This window comes from Carassius auratus, chromosome 21 (assembly GCF_003368295.1).
Source record: "Carassius auratus strain Wakin chromosome 21, ASM336829v1, whole genome shotgun sequence".
Taxonomy (NCBI): Eukaryota; Metazoa; Chordata; class Actinopteri; order Cypriniformes; family Cyprinidae; genus Carassius; species Carassius auratus.
The window spans coordinates 14,126,951-14,146,000 of NC_039263.1; the positions used below are offsets into that span (position 1 = coordinate 14,126,951).

Sequence of the window (19,050 nt, forward strand, 5' to 3'; positions counted from 1 at the left end):
TTTATGGCTCCATCAACTATATGAAGTTTATCAACTATAAACATAGTTATGTTTGTCTCACAACACTGCAACAATGTCATTCTATGTCACTAAAGTTATAGAAATTAAACATTTAAAGGGATAGTTCCCCCCAAAATTAAATTGTCATTAATTACTTAGCCTCGTGTCATTTCAAACCCATGAGTCCTTAGTTCATCTTCGGAACACAATACATTTTTTATTAAATCTGAGAACTTTCTGACCATGCATAGACAGCAAGGGAACCACCACGTTCAAGGCCTAGAAAGATAGTAAGGAAATTGTTACAATTTCCTCAACCGTAATTTTTTTAATCTACAAGAATACTTCTGTGTGCAAAGAAATGATAAAACAGAGGCTTTAGAATTTTCATTTTAGGGTGAACTGTCCCTTTAAGTGTAATTTAAACATTTAATGCACATGTTTGATTAACATTACCCTGCATATAATACATATACTGACCAGACCTCTGACCAGCAGGTGACCATCCATTTGAGTGCGAGTTCTGCGGCAGCTGCTTCCGAGATGAGAGCACGCTTAAGGGGCACAAGCGCATCCACACCGGAGAAAAACCCTATGAATGTAACGGCTGCGGCAAGAAGTTCAGCCTCAAACACCAGCTAGAGACCCACTACCGTGTCCATACAGGTACTGTGCATTCCTTCTTCCTGTTTATCAAGCCAAGGCGACTGCAAAAGCTTTCTTAGGGTATTATAGTCTTCCTTGGTTTATTGTACTACTTTTCCAGTACCAGTGAGGATTTTGATTCAGTAACATGCCCTACTTAAATCACATTAAGCGCTACGGTCACATGTAGCAGCTTTCTGTTATCCTTGTCAGTGGGTGAGCGTCATATCAGATCTTTAGATCACAGCTGAGGCCGATGCCAGAGCAGGCCTTGCCTCTGTTTGGCTTCAGACCTGTGTAAAGAGCCCCTTTCCTCTTGTTAAGGTGATATCTGATAGATTCCTACGTCTTGGCGCTCTGTAAAGCTCACACCAAAGGCCAGGCCATTTCCAGTGCTGTCAGCTCACTCTTTGACAAAGGGATTAGCGCGTTACTGTAGAGACCAGGTCTCTCGGACGTACACGACGGACACCAGATCTTCCCCTCCTCTGCCACTCAAAAAGCGATGCCGTTAAGCCAAACTATCAAGAAAGCCTGTCGAATAATTGGCTTCTTTGGGTGGGGTGGGGATGGAGTAAAGCCTCGGCAGCGAGTACAGAGCGCCCGAGATAACAAGAACAACGACAAGCTCACAGTCAAAGGCCACTGCATACAAAAAGGGAGCCGCTTGATGAAGCATCGACATTGGCAGCCCTGCTCCTGTCGATGGGCAATCAATAACTCGGCTCCATTTGCAATTCATTATTGCCTGGTTATCTGAGGCTGCCCTGTTTACAGTGCAGTTAAAGTACACTGACCACACGTGCATGTATCACTGGAGTGTCGACAGTTTAATGGCCGTCTCATTATAGCCTTTGCATACGCAAAGGTAGACGGACATGACATTGCTCGAACCGGCGAGGTCAAGGTTCCTCAATTCCTCCATTAAACAAACAGAAGACCTGAACAAACAACGCAGAGACTTTGCATTCCCAGGATGCCTTTACCCAACATGAGCGTTCTTCAATCCACAACTCATCAATGCTTTCCCTAGTGACATTTTTAAAGGTCAACGTTTAGATGACTTATTTTCACCGTCGGAACAAATGTGCTGTGCTTTGCCTTACTGTCTCTTTAAGAGGTTTCTGTCAACATTCTGAACTAAGAGACAGATTTAACCATGTAGCTAGTTTGTCAAATGCAACATTCACTGCTATTCCAAATGACTGCAAAGTTTTTGTACACTTGTCTGTAATGAGATTGTAATATATGTGTGTGTGTGTGTGTATGTGTGTGTATATATATATATATATATATATATATATATATATATATATATATATATATATATATATATATATATATAATGTATATCTGTATATATATAATGTATATCTGTATATATATGCATATGCATCCCTAAAAATTTGGAGAGTAGTTAGAATTTAAAATGCAGTCAAATCATTAGTTATTAAATATCATTTTACTTTAAAATACAATAATGTAAAAAATATTACATTTTCAGCAGCAATTGTCGCATGATTCTTTATAAATCATTGGTAACTGTTGCTCAAGAAACATTTCTTATTATTATTATTTTCAGTGTTGTTAACAGCTTCATAATTTTGTGGAAACTGTGATATATTTCAGCATTCAGTGTTTATTAAAAAACAAATTACGATGTAAATGTCTTTACTGTTGCTTTTGATCAATTTTATTCATCATTTTATTTGTTTGATTTATGTATATAAGTGAATATGTACACACACACACACACACACACATATATATATATATATATATATATATATATATATATATATATATATATATATATATATATATATTAAACAACTGTATAATAATGTTAACAAGTTACACAACCTTAGTCTTATGTAAATTGACATTAAAATCTTGATTTAAAAAATATCTATGGATTATGCATGTTCCATATAGCATTACTAGGAGAGTCATTCACTTAATCATATTCCTACTTTCCATACAGATGAGTATTCCTGTCTGTTCATTAATATCAGCAGCACTGTTCAGAGTACAAAATCTCTTGACATGTTGTGCAAAATCTTGACATTTTCTGTTCTCCATGCAGGTGAGAAGCCGTTTGAGTGCAAGCTCTGCCACCAGCGCTCCAGGGACTACTCAGCCATGATCAAACACCTGCGTACCCACAACGGAGCCTCACCGTACCAGTGCACCATCTGCCTGGAATACTGCCCCAGCCTCTCCGCCATGCAGAAGCACATGAAGGGCCACAAGCCTGAAGACATCCCCCCGGACTGGAGGATAGAGAAGACTTACCTGTACCTCTGCTACGTCTGAAGGGGGAAGACGACGGGAAGGGAGGGGAGCGGGAGGGCGAGGGGTTAAAGCGCCTGGAAACATGGTCAGGAAATGGACTGATTTGTCGGAGGGGCTGGGCAAGGCAAGGCGGACAGGAACTAAAAAGGCAGAAATCTTACCCTGTCAGTATAGCAAAACATTTTTTAAAAAAAGCATCATATTACAGCCGTGTATCCATTCGCAGCACTGATCATATGGGAAGTCCACTCTCTACATGTCAGCTTACGTCCCAAATATTAAATATGTCTTATCAGTCAAACGACACACACTTCAACAACAATTCCTCCTCTTCATAAGGATGCCCTCTTCTGGTACAAAAACAGTAGTGTGAACCAGACACAGTGTTTATCTCTCAGAGATGTGTGTGCAGGAAGCACTTAGACCCAGTAACGTGCCAGTCAGGTACTCCACAGCAAATATGAACCGTCATGTTCATCAGGGTCATTACTGCAAACTGGAACGTAAGCTTCCTGCAAAACATGCTCGCGATGCCCGGCTGACAGTCAGCATGTAGATCCCTCCCATATGATTCATGTTCATTAAGGGCTTATTGGTTTAACCAGCGTACAAATCAGCTAAGCTCTGAGTACTCTGCTCATCAATGTCTTTTCACTTTCTTTTTTCTCTCGGCATAGCGTGCATTACCAGCTGACTTCACGACGACAGTTTTTGTTTGATGTTGATTTCTCAAGCGCAGCATTTCGGGTTTATTTTAAGCGGAAAAACACGCACACACTGTACATGCTCACGTTATCTCCTCCTTCCCTCATCAAGTCTGAAATCGCTTAACCGTTCGAAACGAGTAACTTGGCAATACATACAGAACATCCATTACACACTAGAAATCTAATCAACTGTTTATGCTGTTGTTATAGAGACCAAAATGATGACTAAAGCTGCTTTTGTCGGTGGCTTGCAGACTGAGCGGCACTGTGACGTACAGGGCTCGTCCGCACATATCCGTGTGTTCGTAGGTGGTCACGAGGCTTGGCCTGTCCAGCCGGGAACGCTGGGATGAATGAACAGAGCAGATCAACTCTTTTGGTTTGGTTCCTTTCGCTTTGTTTGTGTTTCCTATTATACCTTGATTATCTTCAGCACATCGTACTTGAATTACCTCGTTTTTTGTTTTTTCGTTTTTTTGTCATGACCTCATGTGCTTGTTTTAATTTTTCCTTTGTTTCTTTGTATATTTGACTGTTTGCTTTGCGAGCAGGAGCGACGTGTGCTTTTATGTGCTTTAGAAATTAAGTGCCGTGGTGAAGAGAGATTATTTGTCTTTCGTTCGAAGTTTGTGTAGTTTTTCTTTGCGTTAATCTTACCAAACTTGGTATTATGTTTTGGTTTTGTCTGTTTTGTTTTACTAACCCTGCTTGTTGAAGAGCTTGTGGGTTTGGTCGTTTTTTTTTTTTGTAAGCTACCTCTAAGTTTTGTTTCTTTTTGTTGCGATTCGTTTGCGAAAGCACATTTTTGTGTTTTGCGTTATTGCAACTTCATCTCACGCTTTCGAGTGTTGTACGTCGGAAACGACGAATATGAAAGGGTAAGATTTGCTTATAGGAAAAGTGGATTGAAAAAAATAATCAGAACCCCCACCCCTGTAAATGTTACCTTAAGAGCAGAACATAGATTTCTGAAGCCTTAAGTTCGGGGTCGGAGTTGATCTGGGAGGTGCGTATGGAACAAGTGAAGTGTAGTACTTTAAAGTCTGAAAAAAAAAGAAAAGTTAAAAAAAAGTTAAACTTGACAATATGTGAATAGAATTGTAGTTTTGTAATGTGAAAAAAGAAGGTTCACAGAGCGTGAGCCGCCAAGAACAGGTCATATGCAGCAGTGCATTGTGCGTTGGACAATTGGGACTGCAAGTGGTAATCAAAGATGAAAGGAAGAAAAAAGAAAAAAAAACACGAAAAATCCTGTCAGTTGACATGTTTCTTTGTATGAGTGTAGTCCTGAGCAAGAGCCAACAGAGGCCATTTGATATATAAAATTGTGATATTTTTGTATTAAGTGTCAGTCCCTTTTTTCCATTTGTTGAGGTTGCAGCGGGGCAAAACTTTGTAGTTCTTTTTTTATATCATTGTTCTCTCGTTTGAATCGTTTGCCTTGCTCCTCTTCGGTAATATTGGACAGTGCGTGATCCTATAGTGATAAATGTTGCTTTCTGGATGTCAATACATTGCAGGTGAAGGACTAAATCAGCCACATTCTCCTTTGTGAAAATAACAACAAACAAACAAAAAAAGATGTGATGCCAATGATCAATTCCATTGCACACCATATCTCAAACAAAACAATCAATGTTGCCAACGTTTTGTTTTTTACTTGAAGTGACTAAAAAAGAAGGGATGGGAAGACGCGTCAAAGGAAACGCAATTGTCGTGTGTCTTGCCGTTGTTTTCTGGAAAACACTGTGAGTTTGGGCATACTTGCCCCCTGTGAGAATTTAAAATCTAGTAGCTCCATGAAAAAAAAGGCTGAAATATATATTTTGTTCTGTAAATGGATAATGTCGACTGATGTTAAATGAGTAAAACAGAGTTTTACAATATGTGGCAACAAAACGAGATATTAGGTCACATGTTAGTGTACCTTTTTGATTTTGTACTTTGCTTTGAGTGTTTTCACACAGTGTGCGTGTTTGAGAACGAATGCGAGTGTGTGTGTGTGTGTGTGTGTGCGTCCGCGTGTGTGAGAGCACGTTAGTGTCGAATGCACTAATCTGAAAGTCATATTCTATGCCACTTTTCTCTCACCATGATTAAAAAAATATTGGCATTGATATAGTTCTTCCCTCAATGTTCTTCTGATGTTTCTGTAATATCTTTGTGCCTAAATGAAATTGTTCAACAAATTGTCCACATATATCTGCTTAGTTTCTGTATTTTCAAGAAAAATATTGGTGTCTTCAGGGCTCCAGGGATGCCATGATGATCTCGGATCGATTCACGTTTTTGTTATGTGATGATCATTTGGTCTATTTTCAGTGGTTCCACTGGCGACCGATCAGTATTGTAGTGTTTTATACACAGTTCGAGAAAGACGAGCCAAACATTCCTTGGATTGGAATAAGAGCGTTTTTCACTATGAATATCCTGCTTTGAGGGGGGAAAAATTAATGTTTGAGAATCAAACTTGCTTTCATTTCCTCATTCTTTTTTTGCCTCAGCAACAGGTTTGCTGATTGAACTTTTCAACCAGGTCCCTTTAACATTCGACATTTGTACTGCCCCTACTAGACATGTTTATTTGTTGTTTAAAGTACTTATGTTATCATTGCATCCCTGGAGTTGGCTCACTGTGTTCCAGTGTGGTGTTCTAGAAAGAGTAGCCATTTCATGCTGTGTTGCCATGCATGTGCCATTGAGGTCAAAACTAAACTGTTTGAGTAACAAAGCACCAAGACGTTGTCTTTTTTTATATTAGCACTGAGGACCAATTGCCCTGTCGGACCAAGCATAACAAAGCTTTTTATGTAACAAAGCAGTTTCTCTCTTCCCCCTCTCTCTACTGTATCCTCCTCTCCTTCTCTGGCTTGTCTGTATTTTTTTCCTCCCTTGTGACAGCTTAAGTGCCAGTCCTGTTGCTCTTTAAGAATATAGTGTTTTGTTTCTGGGGATTTTATTTTTGTTTGTTCTATTATAATTATTTGAATTGTTATAGTTGCGTCTACCTCAGCACCTAATCTTAGCCTAATCTTAGAAGGTGCCCAATTTTTCTTGTCTTTTTTTTTTTTTTTTGTCAATTGTACAAATTTGAATTTGCATTAGAGCTTTGCAACGGTCCTTTGTCTTTTCCAGTAACATGCTATTTTTTGTAGCACTACTTTCTGAATGTTGTGCTACAGATATTGGCATCAGTTTCCTAATGTAGTCTTTCTTTCGGTGTAGGATCAGACACATCTCTTTGTAACATTTCAGTGTTCTCTGATGGAGTGTGAAAAAAAATAAAGAATTTAAAGAGATCGAATGCTGCAGGTTTTCTTCTCAGTGTTGTCACTAAGTACATTTTGTGCCTTTAATAGTGAAAGATATTTTTTACACCCTACTAACAGTAATTGTTTTTGTAGTGTTATTTTTTTTATTTATGAGTCTCAAAATAACAATGTTCAATTGTATTCCTTAAATCTGCAGATAGAAAAAAAATAATAAAAATGGACTTAAGTTTGTCTGGCTTTTTCATGTGTTCGACCCATGTAGTGTACCCTCATAGTTCCAAACCTATATTATGGACTTTCCTGTGTGGATCGTAAAAGGAGATGTTATGCAGAATGTTCAAGCTGCTCTTTTCTATGAAATCAAAAGTTAATGGTGACCATTACTGTAAAAACAAGATTACATAAAAAATATAAAATGAGTTAATATTTCTCAAAGTAGAAATAGAAATGCTATTTTTGAAATCTCCTGGTCACCATCCATTTCTGCACTAAAGAGAGAAAGCATGAACATTGGTATAGGTTTGTAAGATGAGGGAGTAAATTATATAAAAAAAATTTTTTTTATCTTAGACTGTAAATATATCAGTTTAGCATAAAAAAAAAATGCTGTTCCTTATGATGCTGTTGTTTATTATAGGCAGCCTAGACTCTGTAAAACAAGGCTGAGACAGTTTAAACATTAAACATTACAGATTAGTCTGATTCAAACTTAGCTTTATTAAAAATAAATAAATTACATAAAAGTTAAATGCATTGTGAAAATAATGTGGGTTACCATCACCTGCAGCTGTGATATTGGCAAATATCTTAAGTTTAAAATGACAATTTAAGAGAGTAGGGGGACAAAACAGGACAACGAGACTGAACTTGATGCAAATACATTATCCAATAAATCCGTAAGACAGTAAAGTGGAGTCACACAGGTAGTGAAGAGAACAGGTTCTGTGCCTCCACTGCCAGCTCTCATTACTATTCAGAGGGAAATAGACTGAAACAAAAGCAGTCTCTGCTTCTCTTTTATTCTGGGGGGAGACAAGCTGAGAATACAAACCTCAGTGCTTTAGAGAGTCTGCCTGTGTTCATTACATAGAGCTCTGTGTTAATACCAGGAACCATCTGAGCAAATAATGGCAATTCGCTGCTATGCTAATGCTCCCTCTGGTATCGTATCTGTCTAACACTCTGTGTGTGTGTTTGAGTTATGATCCTGTTGAATTATTGTAAACATCTGCCAGTGTAAGACTACACACATAGCGAAAGCTCAGTGTTACTGCTGCCATCTTGTGTGAGCGCCACAATTTGTGCCTGTTAGTTCATATTCAACAATTGCCTGATATAATTGAAAACAAACGTTACGTGATCACAAAGTATGAACATTTTATTAATGTATTAATTCTACATACAAATACAACACGGATAGTATACCTGAAGGATCTGTATACAATATAATACACTTTTCCATCACTAGACGTCAATTTTTGCGTTTTTGGTTTCCTGATAGCACACATAGCCTACAGAGACGTCTATTTGACGTCTGTCTTCTGCTAGAGGTTTTTGTGTGTGTTAGTTCATTCATTTGTAGATGTTTCCTATCGGCTGTCAAATAGACGTTTATTAGATGCTTTAAGATGTTTATTTAGAATGTATGTAAAACTGACGTCTGTCAGATGTTTGTAAACAGCAGATGTTTTCCAGATCAAGCGATCTTTAACAGACGTGTAGACGGACGTGTGCTATCTGGGTTGGTTTTGTGTTTTCTCTTAACATATAGCAAATCTACAGCGAAATTTCGCTATAAAAAGCTGTCAATAGCGTGGATGTGTTAGATGCCGCTCACAGAAGTTAAGTCAAAACAGGTTTTGTTTTAAAACGAACAGTTCATTCAGAAATTCGTACAAGCCTCCATTCTATGGAAATACAAGCAGGAAAACAGAAGACAACAAGCTCAGTGCTGCTACACAAGATATTGTCAAGCGAATTAATGTTTAAAACCGAAAACGGTAAATGTGACTGCACCTTTACAGTGGCTAATGAAACGCTGTTTCACCCTCTGGAAATATCGTGCCTCGTATAAAGCACACAATGCTACATCAGTGTGCTGTGCTAATGAGTCTTTTAATTAGCTCTATCTCTTAAGATGAAACTGATTTATTTTAATGATCGTCTGAGAAAGACAGCAGGGTTCAGATTGTAGCCTATATTTGCTTTGCAAGGCCTTTGGAAGTTAAGAATCATTCATTAGAGAAACGCTAATACAGCTGGCACCAAAGACCGCCCGTTTTCGGCTAAGGTCACATGACCTTCTCTGCGTGAATGGCTTTTGTGAGGCGAGCAGGGGGTCCCATCTTTGGTTGCTCTTTGACCCAGATATGATATAATGGACAAGGGACATTTAGACAGTGCAGGACTGAAAGGTGGCCGTGGTCTTCTCAAATCCCTTCAATTGTGTTCCCAGCTAAACCGTGCCTGCGGGCGCGAGCAGGCCCAGCCACAGCCAGTGGACGACCTCCAGCAGATGAATTTGCAAAACAAGAAACAGCCTACAAATGCCACTTGAAGCCATTTGTTATGACTGTGTATGGCTTTCATGAATTACACGGCCAACTTCAGCCTGCCAACATTCCGTTCTTGGTTGATAATGAAATTCCTCTGGCACTGGCATCCTATTGTGTGCGCTCCAAATGCAGACTGTATTTAATATTACAGATTCCAGTTAAACTCAGGAGCATGTTATGATGTCCCTAACATCAGCAGTGCCTTAAATACATTACATGGCCTTAGAAGCCCTCTGCTGGTCAAAGTTGAGTGCAGACATCAAAGGTCTATGGTTGTGGTGTTGTTGAATGGTAATTATGATAATATTGCATTTTTAATGATTATTTATTTACATAAAGAGTGGCATTTGGTAACTGTTGTTCCTCACAAAACATGAAGTTTTATGCCTAATTCAGGACTGTGGTGTGCTGGCGGGATGGAGAGATGTAGCCGCATTGATTGTATTGGGATCAATGCTCCCATTTACTGTCTAACTGATTTTTTTTTTCTTTAATTATGTAGGGTGTCGATGGCATTTGTCCAACCACCCCAGGCCTGCTGAGTGCATTCCCAGTGAGGTGAAAATCTTTACAATTAGTACATTTAGTGTCACAGGCAACGACTAATAATCAGCCGCCCTTGGGCTGGAAGAGAGGGAGCACAATATAGACATGGTCCAACATCTTCTCAAGACACAGGAATACAGACAGTTTACAAGAGGTTTACATTTCAACAACAGGATTGAATGTTTTTTTTCTCACAGTACTACAGATTTGATCAGGATAACAGAAGCGAAATGATATTAATTGGAACCTAAAGGATAGATTGTTGTTTCAATGACTGCATAAAACTTCAATTATTTGATTCCAAACATACGCAAACATGGTTGAAGTAAATACACTACCGTTCAAAGATTTCAGCCTACTGACTTTTGAACAGTAGTTTATGTCAGTGTGATTAATGAAATGCAGGGTTTTTTTTATTAATAATGGAATACTCCGGCACAATACACTGCTGAAGGTTTTGATATGCTGTTTCACAGTGAGTTATGTATTTCATATATGTTTAAAGCTTTGTTTGTCTGTATTTGCTGCTTCTTTCTTTGATGTTTTTAAAACCGTTTCCATCGGCCGAGACGACCAAAATATGTCAAAAAATGTGAATTCTTCATTTTTAACTTCTTTATATGTTTTACGGTTGTAAAAAGAGAATATCACACTTGCAGTCGCGCTGTTGTTCTAAATATGAGAAGACTGCGATATTATAACAGTCATACATGTATTCGGTATGCTTTTCAGAGACGGCAGTTTGAAGAGCTTTCATCCGGCTAGAACAGCAGTCTACAAGTAATAACTCTTGATTTGAAAGCACATTTCTCCTCTATGGTACTCAAGTTATTCTCTTGTGAGATAACAATCAGATTACCAGCACTTAAATTACGTCAAACACTGCATTTACACTGAGCAGTGAGACCGAATTGGCGCCTTCCCTCTGTGACCCACATCTGCGGTCAGACGTTCTGCCAGACGGACCACAGTGTGCCTAAAGTGATGCTGTAGGCCAACACGGTGAGCAGGTAGACGCGGAACAGCAGGACGTCCAGCACGTACCCCACCTGAAGCCACTCTTTAGCGATCTCCCTGCTCTCATCCTTCTTCTCCATGAACTGGCGGATGGTGGTGATTTCACGCAGGATGCCGTCCATGACAGGAGACCCGCTGTCCCGCGTGGACAGCCCCAAACCCAGGGTTCTCCCAGAGTCTCTGGAGCCCTCTGAGATGTGATGGTTGCAGTGGACTGCTTAAAGAATCAAAGATCAATTTCATTTGCTAAGCTCCACCCACTTTTGAACTGTTGCTATGTTAAACTTTACAGATGAAGTGGTTGGCAGCCATTGCTAAGGTAGGATTGGTCCGTAACATTTAAGGCGGGGCTTAGCGAAAGCGTCAGTTACCTGTGTTCATGTTGTTTTCTTTGTAGAGCGGCAGGTCAGATCCCTGCGAGAGGATCGTGCAGACCTTCCTGTTGCGAATGCAGAGCAGCACCGTGGCCTTCTCCAGCACCAGATGTTTGACCCACTGGGGCACACGAGACTGCAGATCCTGCTTGTGCACCAGCCTCACGATCAAAACTGACTCGGTCAGGCTGATGACCAGCAGCGCCATGCATACCACAAAGTACACACCTACACTCAAATACACAGACATCACATATGCATAAGTGTCTGCTCTTATTTGTGCTCTTTCTGAGCGAAACAAGAAACACAGAATTTCAATTTTCAAAATCCGTTTTGGAGTTGGTAAGATTTTTACAATGTTTTCTAAAGACTTTTTAGATATTTCCATCAAGTCTGCATCGGTTTAAACCAAAATAGCCAAAACAGTAATATGGTAAAAACTATTTTGTTCATATATTTAAAATGCAATTCTTGTGATGGCAAAGCTGAATATTCAGCAGCCATTACTTCAGGCTTCAGTGTCACAAGATCCTTCAGAAACAGGAAACATTTCTGATTATTATCACTGAAAACAGTTGTGCTGCCTAATATTTTTATACCTTTTTCAGGAGTTTTTATTTATTTTTATTTTTATTTATTTTTTATTTTTTGGAATAAAATACAAAAATAAAGAAAACTTGCTGTCTCTATACATTAGAAAGGTGTATGTAATAACTGGTCTTATTTTATACAGCAGTAGCTAAACACACACACACACACACACATATATATATATATATACAGGTGCCTCAGTAATTTTGTAATTTAACTCAAATTGTGAAACTTATTCCGTATTCTGTATAACTATTAAATAAATCTCTAATTTTACTAAGTCTTTGGTTCTTTAAATTATGATGAATTTGGCTCACATTTAACAAAAACCCACCAATTCACGATCTCAACAAATTACAATATGGTGACATGCCAATCAGCTTATCAACTCAAAACACCTGCAAAGGTTTCCTGAGCCTTCAAATGGTCTTTCAGTGTGGTTCACTAGGCTACACATGGAGAAGACTGCTGATCTGACAGTTATCCAGAAGACAATCACTGACACCCTTCACAAGGAGGGTAAGCCACAAACATTCATTGCTAAAGAAGCTGGCTGTTCACAGAGTGCTGTATCCAAGCATGTTAACAGAAAGTTGAGTGGAAGGAAAAGATGCACAAGCAACCGAGAGAACCGCTGCCTTATGCGGATTGTCAAGCAAAACTGATTCAATAGTTTGAGTGAACTTCACAAGGAATGGACTGAGGCTGGTGTCAAGGCATACAGATGTGTCAAGGAATTTGGCTAAAGTGATCGTGTTGTTAAGCCACTGACCGCTCCATCTCTCTGTCCTCTGCAGTGTGTTAAGCCACTCCTGAGGCGTCTTACCTGGGTTAAGGAAAATAAGAACTGGTGTGTTGCCCAGTGGTCCAAAGTGCTCTTTTCAGATGAGAGCAAGTTTTGTAATTCATTTGGAAACCAAGGTCCTAGAGTCTGGAGGAAGGGTGGAGAAGCTCATAGCCTAAGTTGCTTGGAGTCCAGTGTTAAGTTTCCACAGTCTGTGATTATTTGGGGTGCAATGTCATCTGCTGGTGTTGGTCCATTGTGTTTTTTGAAAACCAAAGTCACTGCACCTGTTTACCAATACATCTTGGGGCACTTCATGCTTCCTTCTGCTGACTAGCTTTTTGGAGATGCTGATTTCATTTTCCAGCAGGATTTGACACATACCCACACTGCCAAAAGCACCAAAAGTTGCTTAAATGACCATGGTGTCGGTGTGCTTGACTGGCCAGCAAACTCACCAGACCTGAATCCCATAGATTCTATTATTGTCAAGAGGAAGATGAGAAACAAGAGACCAAAAAATGCAGATGAGCCGAAGGTCACTGTCAAAGAAACCTGGGCTTCCAGACCACCTCAGCAGTGCCACAAACTGATCTCCTTCATGTCACGCCGAATCGAGGCAGTAATTAAAGGAAAAGTACCAAGTATTGAGTACACGTACAGTAAATGAACATACTTTCCAGAAGGCCAACAATTCACTGTTTTTTTTTTTATTGGTCTTATGAAGTAAGACTCCCCCCGACTGGGGGAAGTCGTGGCCTAATGGTTAGAGGGTTGGACTCCCAATCGAAAGGTTGTGGGTTCTAGTCTCGGGCCGGACAGTTCTCTCTCCACCTTCAATACCACGACTTAGGTGCCCTTGAGCAAGGCATCGAACCCCCAACTGCTCCCCGGGCGCCGCAGCATAAATGGCTGCCCACTGCTCCGGGTGTGTGCTCACAGTGTGTGTGTGTGTTCACTGCTCTGTGTGTGTGCATTTTGGATGGGTTAAATGCAGAGCACAAATTCTGAGTATGGGTCACCATACTTGGCTGAATGTCACTTCACATTTCACAAGTATTCTAATTTGTTGAGATTGTTGAGAACCAAAGACTTAAACTATTTCAGTCTGTGTGCATTGAATTTATTTGAGCATTTGAGTTTCACAATTTGAGTTGAATTACTGAAATAAATGAACTTTTCCACAACATTCTAATTTATTGAGATTCACCTGTATGTATATGTATATACGTTATTTTATTATATATATTTAATAATTTTAAACACTAGATAGAAGGAAATGTTGATAGGGAAAAAAGCTGATCATCTATAAATAGTTACGTAATCAATGCCACAAATTTATTTGATTAGTGACCTAAATATAGTGTACAATTGTGTTATGTTCATAATATTTCTCTGTTATACATTTTTCAAAATCCTAAAGCATTTATTCCCAGGTTTAAATTGGATTTAAAATCCAAAATTTCCAATGTATATATTTATGTTTCTACATTAAGCATTTTTAACTGTCTCAGCTTGATAATATTACTAAGTTACCCAGAGGTCAAGCATTGTTCTTTTTCTCTATTACTCTATTTACTTGAGATCTTACTGAGGATTTACTTCTCTCAATACTTTCTTAAGAAAACAAACAGAAGAAAATGCAAGCCCTCTGTAGTCTTTAGTGTGTTTGAAAGCATTAGTTTTGCAGTCGTATTTGAACTTGAAACCTCTGTAGTGATCTAGGCTGCTCACCTTATCTTTCAAATTAATCAGCGCTGTGTATTTCTGCACAAGCTTCCTCACAGCTGCGATTCCATATTGAAAATCAATAGACATGTGGATTGACTTCAGTTGAAATACTCAAGAAAGGGCTTGTTTTTTTGCCTTCTGACTGTTGCGATCAGAAGTGCAGCCAGTTGAGAGGAAACTTAACAGGATCACACTACTTGCTACAAATAACAAAAACCTCTTTATCTAAGGACATATACCTGTAATAATGTCTAAATTACACGTCACCTCTCTCACACACAATAATAATAATCTTCAGGAACTAAAGAATGAATGATTGAGTGTCTTTTTGAAATGCATCAGGTCATGTTCTATGAATCAGAAAGACCTCATTACCAATGAGAGGGGTCCCTATGGCGGTCGCTGGCAGAGTGTCAGAGACGATGATGAGAAAGACAGAATAGCCCAAGAGCAGGGTGATCTTGAAGGATACTCTCTCGCCGCTGTCTGGGGGCAAGTAGAATCCAACGATGTCCATCACCATCAGGAATACACTGGGCAACAGGAGGTTGACTGTGTAGAACAGAGGTCTGCGTCGGATCACAACCTGACAAAAAAAGAAAGAGATGTCTTTCATAATGTTGATCTTTCTCACTTTGTTTTTATTTCATTTGGGTACTAATTCAAAACTGCTTTCTAAAAGAAATATGACCTGACATTCGGACCATGTGCATTTAGTAGTGCACTTAAATACATTATGCTGTGAAATTTTACTACTTTACTATTTTAATTCAATTTTAAATGTAATTTATTTCTGCTATGACAAGACTGAATTTTCATCAGTCTTTACTCCAGTCTTCAGTGCCACATGAGCCTCAAGAAATCATTTTAATATACAGATCTGGTGCTCAAGAAAGATTTCTTATTATTAGCAATGTTACTATTTTTGTGGAAACTGATGAATTGAAAGTTCAAACGCCTTTTATTTTAAATAGAAATATTTTGTAAAAAAAAATTTACTCTCACTTTTGATCATGTTTGTGGATTGTTTACACAAAAGTATTAATGTATTTTAATACCAATAAGTGTTGGAACACATTTTCTTCTGCAACTGCAAATGTTGATGGAATATTGCCCTTCTAATACATATTGATCTATAGCTCATTTTTAATGGTTACACAACACTCAATAATAATACAAAGCTAATGCAATTATGTTTATAGTCAGTAAGACTTCTGTCTGTCCTGACTGCAAAAAGCTTTTATTTGTATCCCTGACATTTTTCATTTGTGAATGCTAATGTGTGCCATGGCTTAATTTGGCATTATTATGTTACTCACATGGAACTTCATTTCGGCATAGTAATCATCATTATCTACGCTGAACTCTTTGTATGTAGAGAGGACGTGAAGCAGCTCCCATTCTCCCTGGTTCATGAACACACTCTTGTCATTCATTACTTCCTCAGGGGTTCTCATTAGTGTGATGTTGATGTCTTTAGCTACAGGATGAGATGAGGTTAAAGGTCAGTTCATTCGGTTTTCAGGAAAAGCAATGTTGTCCTCGAATCGTTTCTGAAATGCTCAAATTCCAGGGCATCCTTATTTCTGCTGTGTGTTGTTTTTGGAAAATAACTTTATGCTTGTTTGTATTTTATTAAGCTTTCATGCTTCAGAGTTTCATAAATGATTCAAGACAGATCACATCTCTCAAAATCCTATTAGACTTGGATTCTGTGTGTAGGAGGTACATTTTGTCACTGATGACTGAATGATCTCACTCAAGGTCAATGAAATGCGTTTACTTACTTGTGTGTAGCCAGCTCTGGAAAGTCAGGCTACAGTTTTGGACATCATAAGGAAAGTTGTAGATGTTGAGGGAGCAGGCGGTCACTACCTGGATAGGCTTATAGTTGCGAACAAGCCCAGTATAGTTTACATAGACGTAAGGAATATCAGGAGACTTTCCCACATCCACACTGCAGAGGACAGAGAGATGGAGCGGTCAGAGAAAAGCTTTCAATAATTCTACCATTAACGTTTTAATTATCTCATTATGTCAAGTCTACTCACAATTCATTGATAAGAATATCTGGAACCCAGATGTTGGCAGTGGGAATGGATATCTGTTTAGCGTCATCAAATTCTTCTGGATCCCACGCAAGGAACTCGTCTATCCATTGCTTTTGAGGTAAGACAAATGTCAAGTACAAGACCTGCACACTGTAAAAACTATTAATTCTTAATAGGCTTAATTAAGTATAGCAAGTAACTGTTCTTGTTTAATATAGAGATGTACAGAAGGTCTAATAAACGAATCTTAAAGAATCCGACTATACTGCTTTTTGCTTTTATGTTTTATTAATAAGAAAATAGTATTTTGTTTGCATAAAAAATAAATATATATAATAAAAAAAATAGTTTTGCCGTAAATTACTGATACCACTGATAGATCAGTGACTGATACACAAAAAAAGAACCGGCTCGTGTGAGTCATTTGTTCGGGAATCGAACTACACGCTCATCTTGTATGTTTTTAATACACAAAAAATTATCTGCTCGTAAGCGTCAAACGATTGTTTAGCGCTACAAATTGTTGCTTCACAAAATAAATAAATAAAAACAGAAGTACAGTACGTTCATTGCTCAATATTCATACAAAGAATCGACTCACAGTAATTCATTCAGTCAAACGGACTACATAATTCATAAGAGTCATTCGTTCAGAAATCGGATCTTTTGATGCTGTCAGTTATCTGATATTTAATAAATCTTGAATTTTCCACCAACATACCTGTCTGTACCAGACATAAGTCGTCAAGACCTGGTTCTTCTCATCCTGTGTGGCACAAAAATATGTACAAAAGAATGAACACAAAAAGTCTTAATCAACAGTTAACATATTTAATAGACTTTTGAGACCTCTACCCACCACATTAAGAATCGCATAAACCATTAGGTCAATAGCCACCGTTGTTGACTGCCTCCAGTCGCGCACTGGTCGAACTCCTTTCTTATATCCGGCACTTAAAAACTCATTTAGACGAACCAGAGTGGCATTGGCGAAACGCCCGGTGTTGTTGCTTAGCTTCTTCACTACACCGAGACAAAAGAATAGCCACTTATCACTTTTACTTCATTCAGCTTCTGCATTAAAATGTTAGGCTGTCAGATACACATGAATGCATATTAATTAATGAATAGGAATATTGGTGGTGTCTCAAAACCTAGATAACTCTCTAATTTAGAATGCACACGATGACCAAAGTTCTAGGTTGGCGGCTCACTTTTTTTTCAAGTTTTGAGACACAGCCCTCGAGTCTTAAGCTCGTTTAATGTGGCATCGTGTACAAAGTACAGCGCTTGTTCGTTTGGAAGCTCAAATTCAATTAGTTTTTCTAACCAAGATCACAAATAAAGCATAAGAAAAGTTACCTGAGCAAGTCACCAGCGCGCCATACATCCAAACGCAGAGAGCTGTCCAGAGTGCTGAACATTTCATTGTGCTGAGCCGTTTAGCCTCGCTCTGGGTTCTTCTCGCGGGCTTCTAGCCTGGGGCTGCTTCCTTCCAGTGATGCACCCTGAGCTCCATTAGTTATCTCTGAGTCTTCCATAAGCACTCGGATTGTGTCATTACAGCACTTAGTCCACCCTCCCTCCCTCTTCTGTGTGATCATCTCACAGTTTAGGCAGGTCAAAAGCACTTCAGCTTGTCCCAAGAGACACAACAGAGAGAATTAACTATATAAGCATGACAAGCATTATCTACTCTTGAAAAGCTAGATACAGATAGAGTTCTATTTATTCTAAAAATTGTTCTTCAAAAACGATTAATTCACAGTTATTTTGTTAACAGCATGTTCTATATGTTCTATTAGGCCTCATTATCATGTTAAAAATGCAGCATGGAGGCAATAGGTTATTCATTTGTTTAAGATTTTAAATATAACAGGATAAACAACATATACATCATCAAATGATAATACTAGTGTTTTTCCCTCTCACACTAACTCAACAGCGGACGGCGCATGAATTACAGATACCATTGACATTTCATGGGTCATATTTCACCACCAAGTTCAAGTCAATTTCCATGAGCACTTAGACTACTACATTAAACTGTGATCTAATACTTCACCCAGCCATGATGAGACTTAATTAGCCCGGCAATAGGCAGGTGATTAGATTTGTGTCAGGAAAATATTATCAGAATTTTGATGAGGAATTGAATTAGGTGTTTTTTTTTTCTGACTGAACTGGCAGCTCTGAGAAGTGATGTAATGAAAATGTACTATAATGATAGTGATGTGAAGGTGATTGTGGTTTATTTTTCGGTAAGGAAACTGGAGCTTGATATTTGATAATGTTATAGTACAGGGAGGGACAGATAAATGTACGTTCTTCATTCTAATATGTTATGTGTAATTTTTCAAAGAATGCTCTGTAATCTGGCCTTTAAAATTACATTTGTTTGTGTAAACATATAGTTAAATTGATTCCGACATTTTAAATCATTTTCCATGTTTGAATTGAATAAAACCATTTTGATTACCTA

General features: G+C 38.5%; 2 protein-coding genes across 4 annotated transcripts in view; one reads left to right on the forward strand and one right to left on the reverse strand.

Moving 5' to 3' along the window:
* LOC113038590 (zinc finger and BTB domain-containing protein 16-A-like) overlaps positions 1–7,149 on the forward strand; it is a 108,551-nt gene extending 101,402 nt beyond the window's left edge. For all 3 annotated transcript variants that reach the window (XM_026196140.1, XM_026196141.1, XM_026196142.1), the window contains 2 exons: positions 499–666; positions 2,732–7,149. In XM_026196140.1, coding sequence (XP_026051925.1) covers positions 499–666; positions 2,732–2,961 — 398 coding nt within the window. In that variant the 3' untranslated portion in view covers positions 2,962–7,149. The remainder of the gene's footprint in view (positions 1–498; positions 667–2,731) is intronic.
* A 2,415-nt stretch (positions 7,150–9,564) lies between these two features.
* On the reverse strand, positions 9,565–18,072 carry LOC113038591 (5-hydroxytryptamine receptor 3A-like). The gene is made up of 9 exons (XM_026196143.1): positions 17,931–18,072; positions 17,428–17,591; positions 17,290–17,334; positions 16,569–16,678; positions 16,305–16,474; positions 15,837–15,997; positions 14,893–15,103; positions 11,409–11,639; positions 9,565–11,254 (listed from the first exon to the last, which is right to left on the reverse strand). The coding sequence occupies exons 1-9, from the start codon at positions 17,995–17,997 to the stop codon at positions 10,965–10,967; spliced, it is 1,449 nt and encodes a 482-aa protein (XP_026051928.1). The 5' UTR covers positions 17,998–18,072; the 3' UTR covers positions 9,565–10,964.
* Between the last annotated feature and the right edge of the window lie 978 nt (positions 18,073–19,050).

Bases quoted from the DNA above. Each gene is read 5' to 3' on its own strand.
- LOC113038591 (XM_026196143.1), bottom strand. From the start codon at position 17,997: ATGAAATGTTCAGCACTCTGGACAGCTCTCTGCGTTTGGATGTATGGC. The intron at 17,592-17,930 runs GTAACTTTTCTT...GTCTCGGTGTAG, and splicing joins CGCGCTGGTGACTTGCTCAG to TGAAGAAGCTAAGCAACAAC. The intron at 15,998-16,304 runs GTAAGTAAACGC...CTCATCCTGTAG, and splicing joins CCAGAGCTGGCTACACACAA to CTAAAGACATCAACATCACA.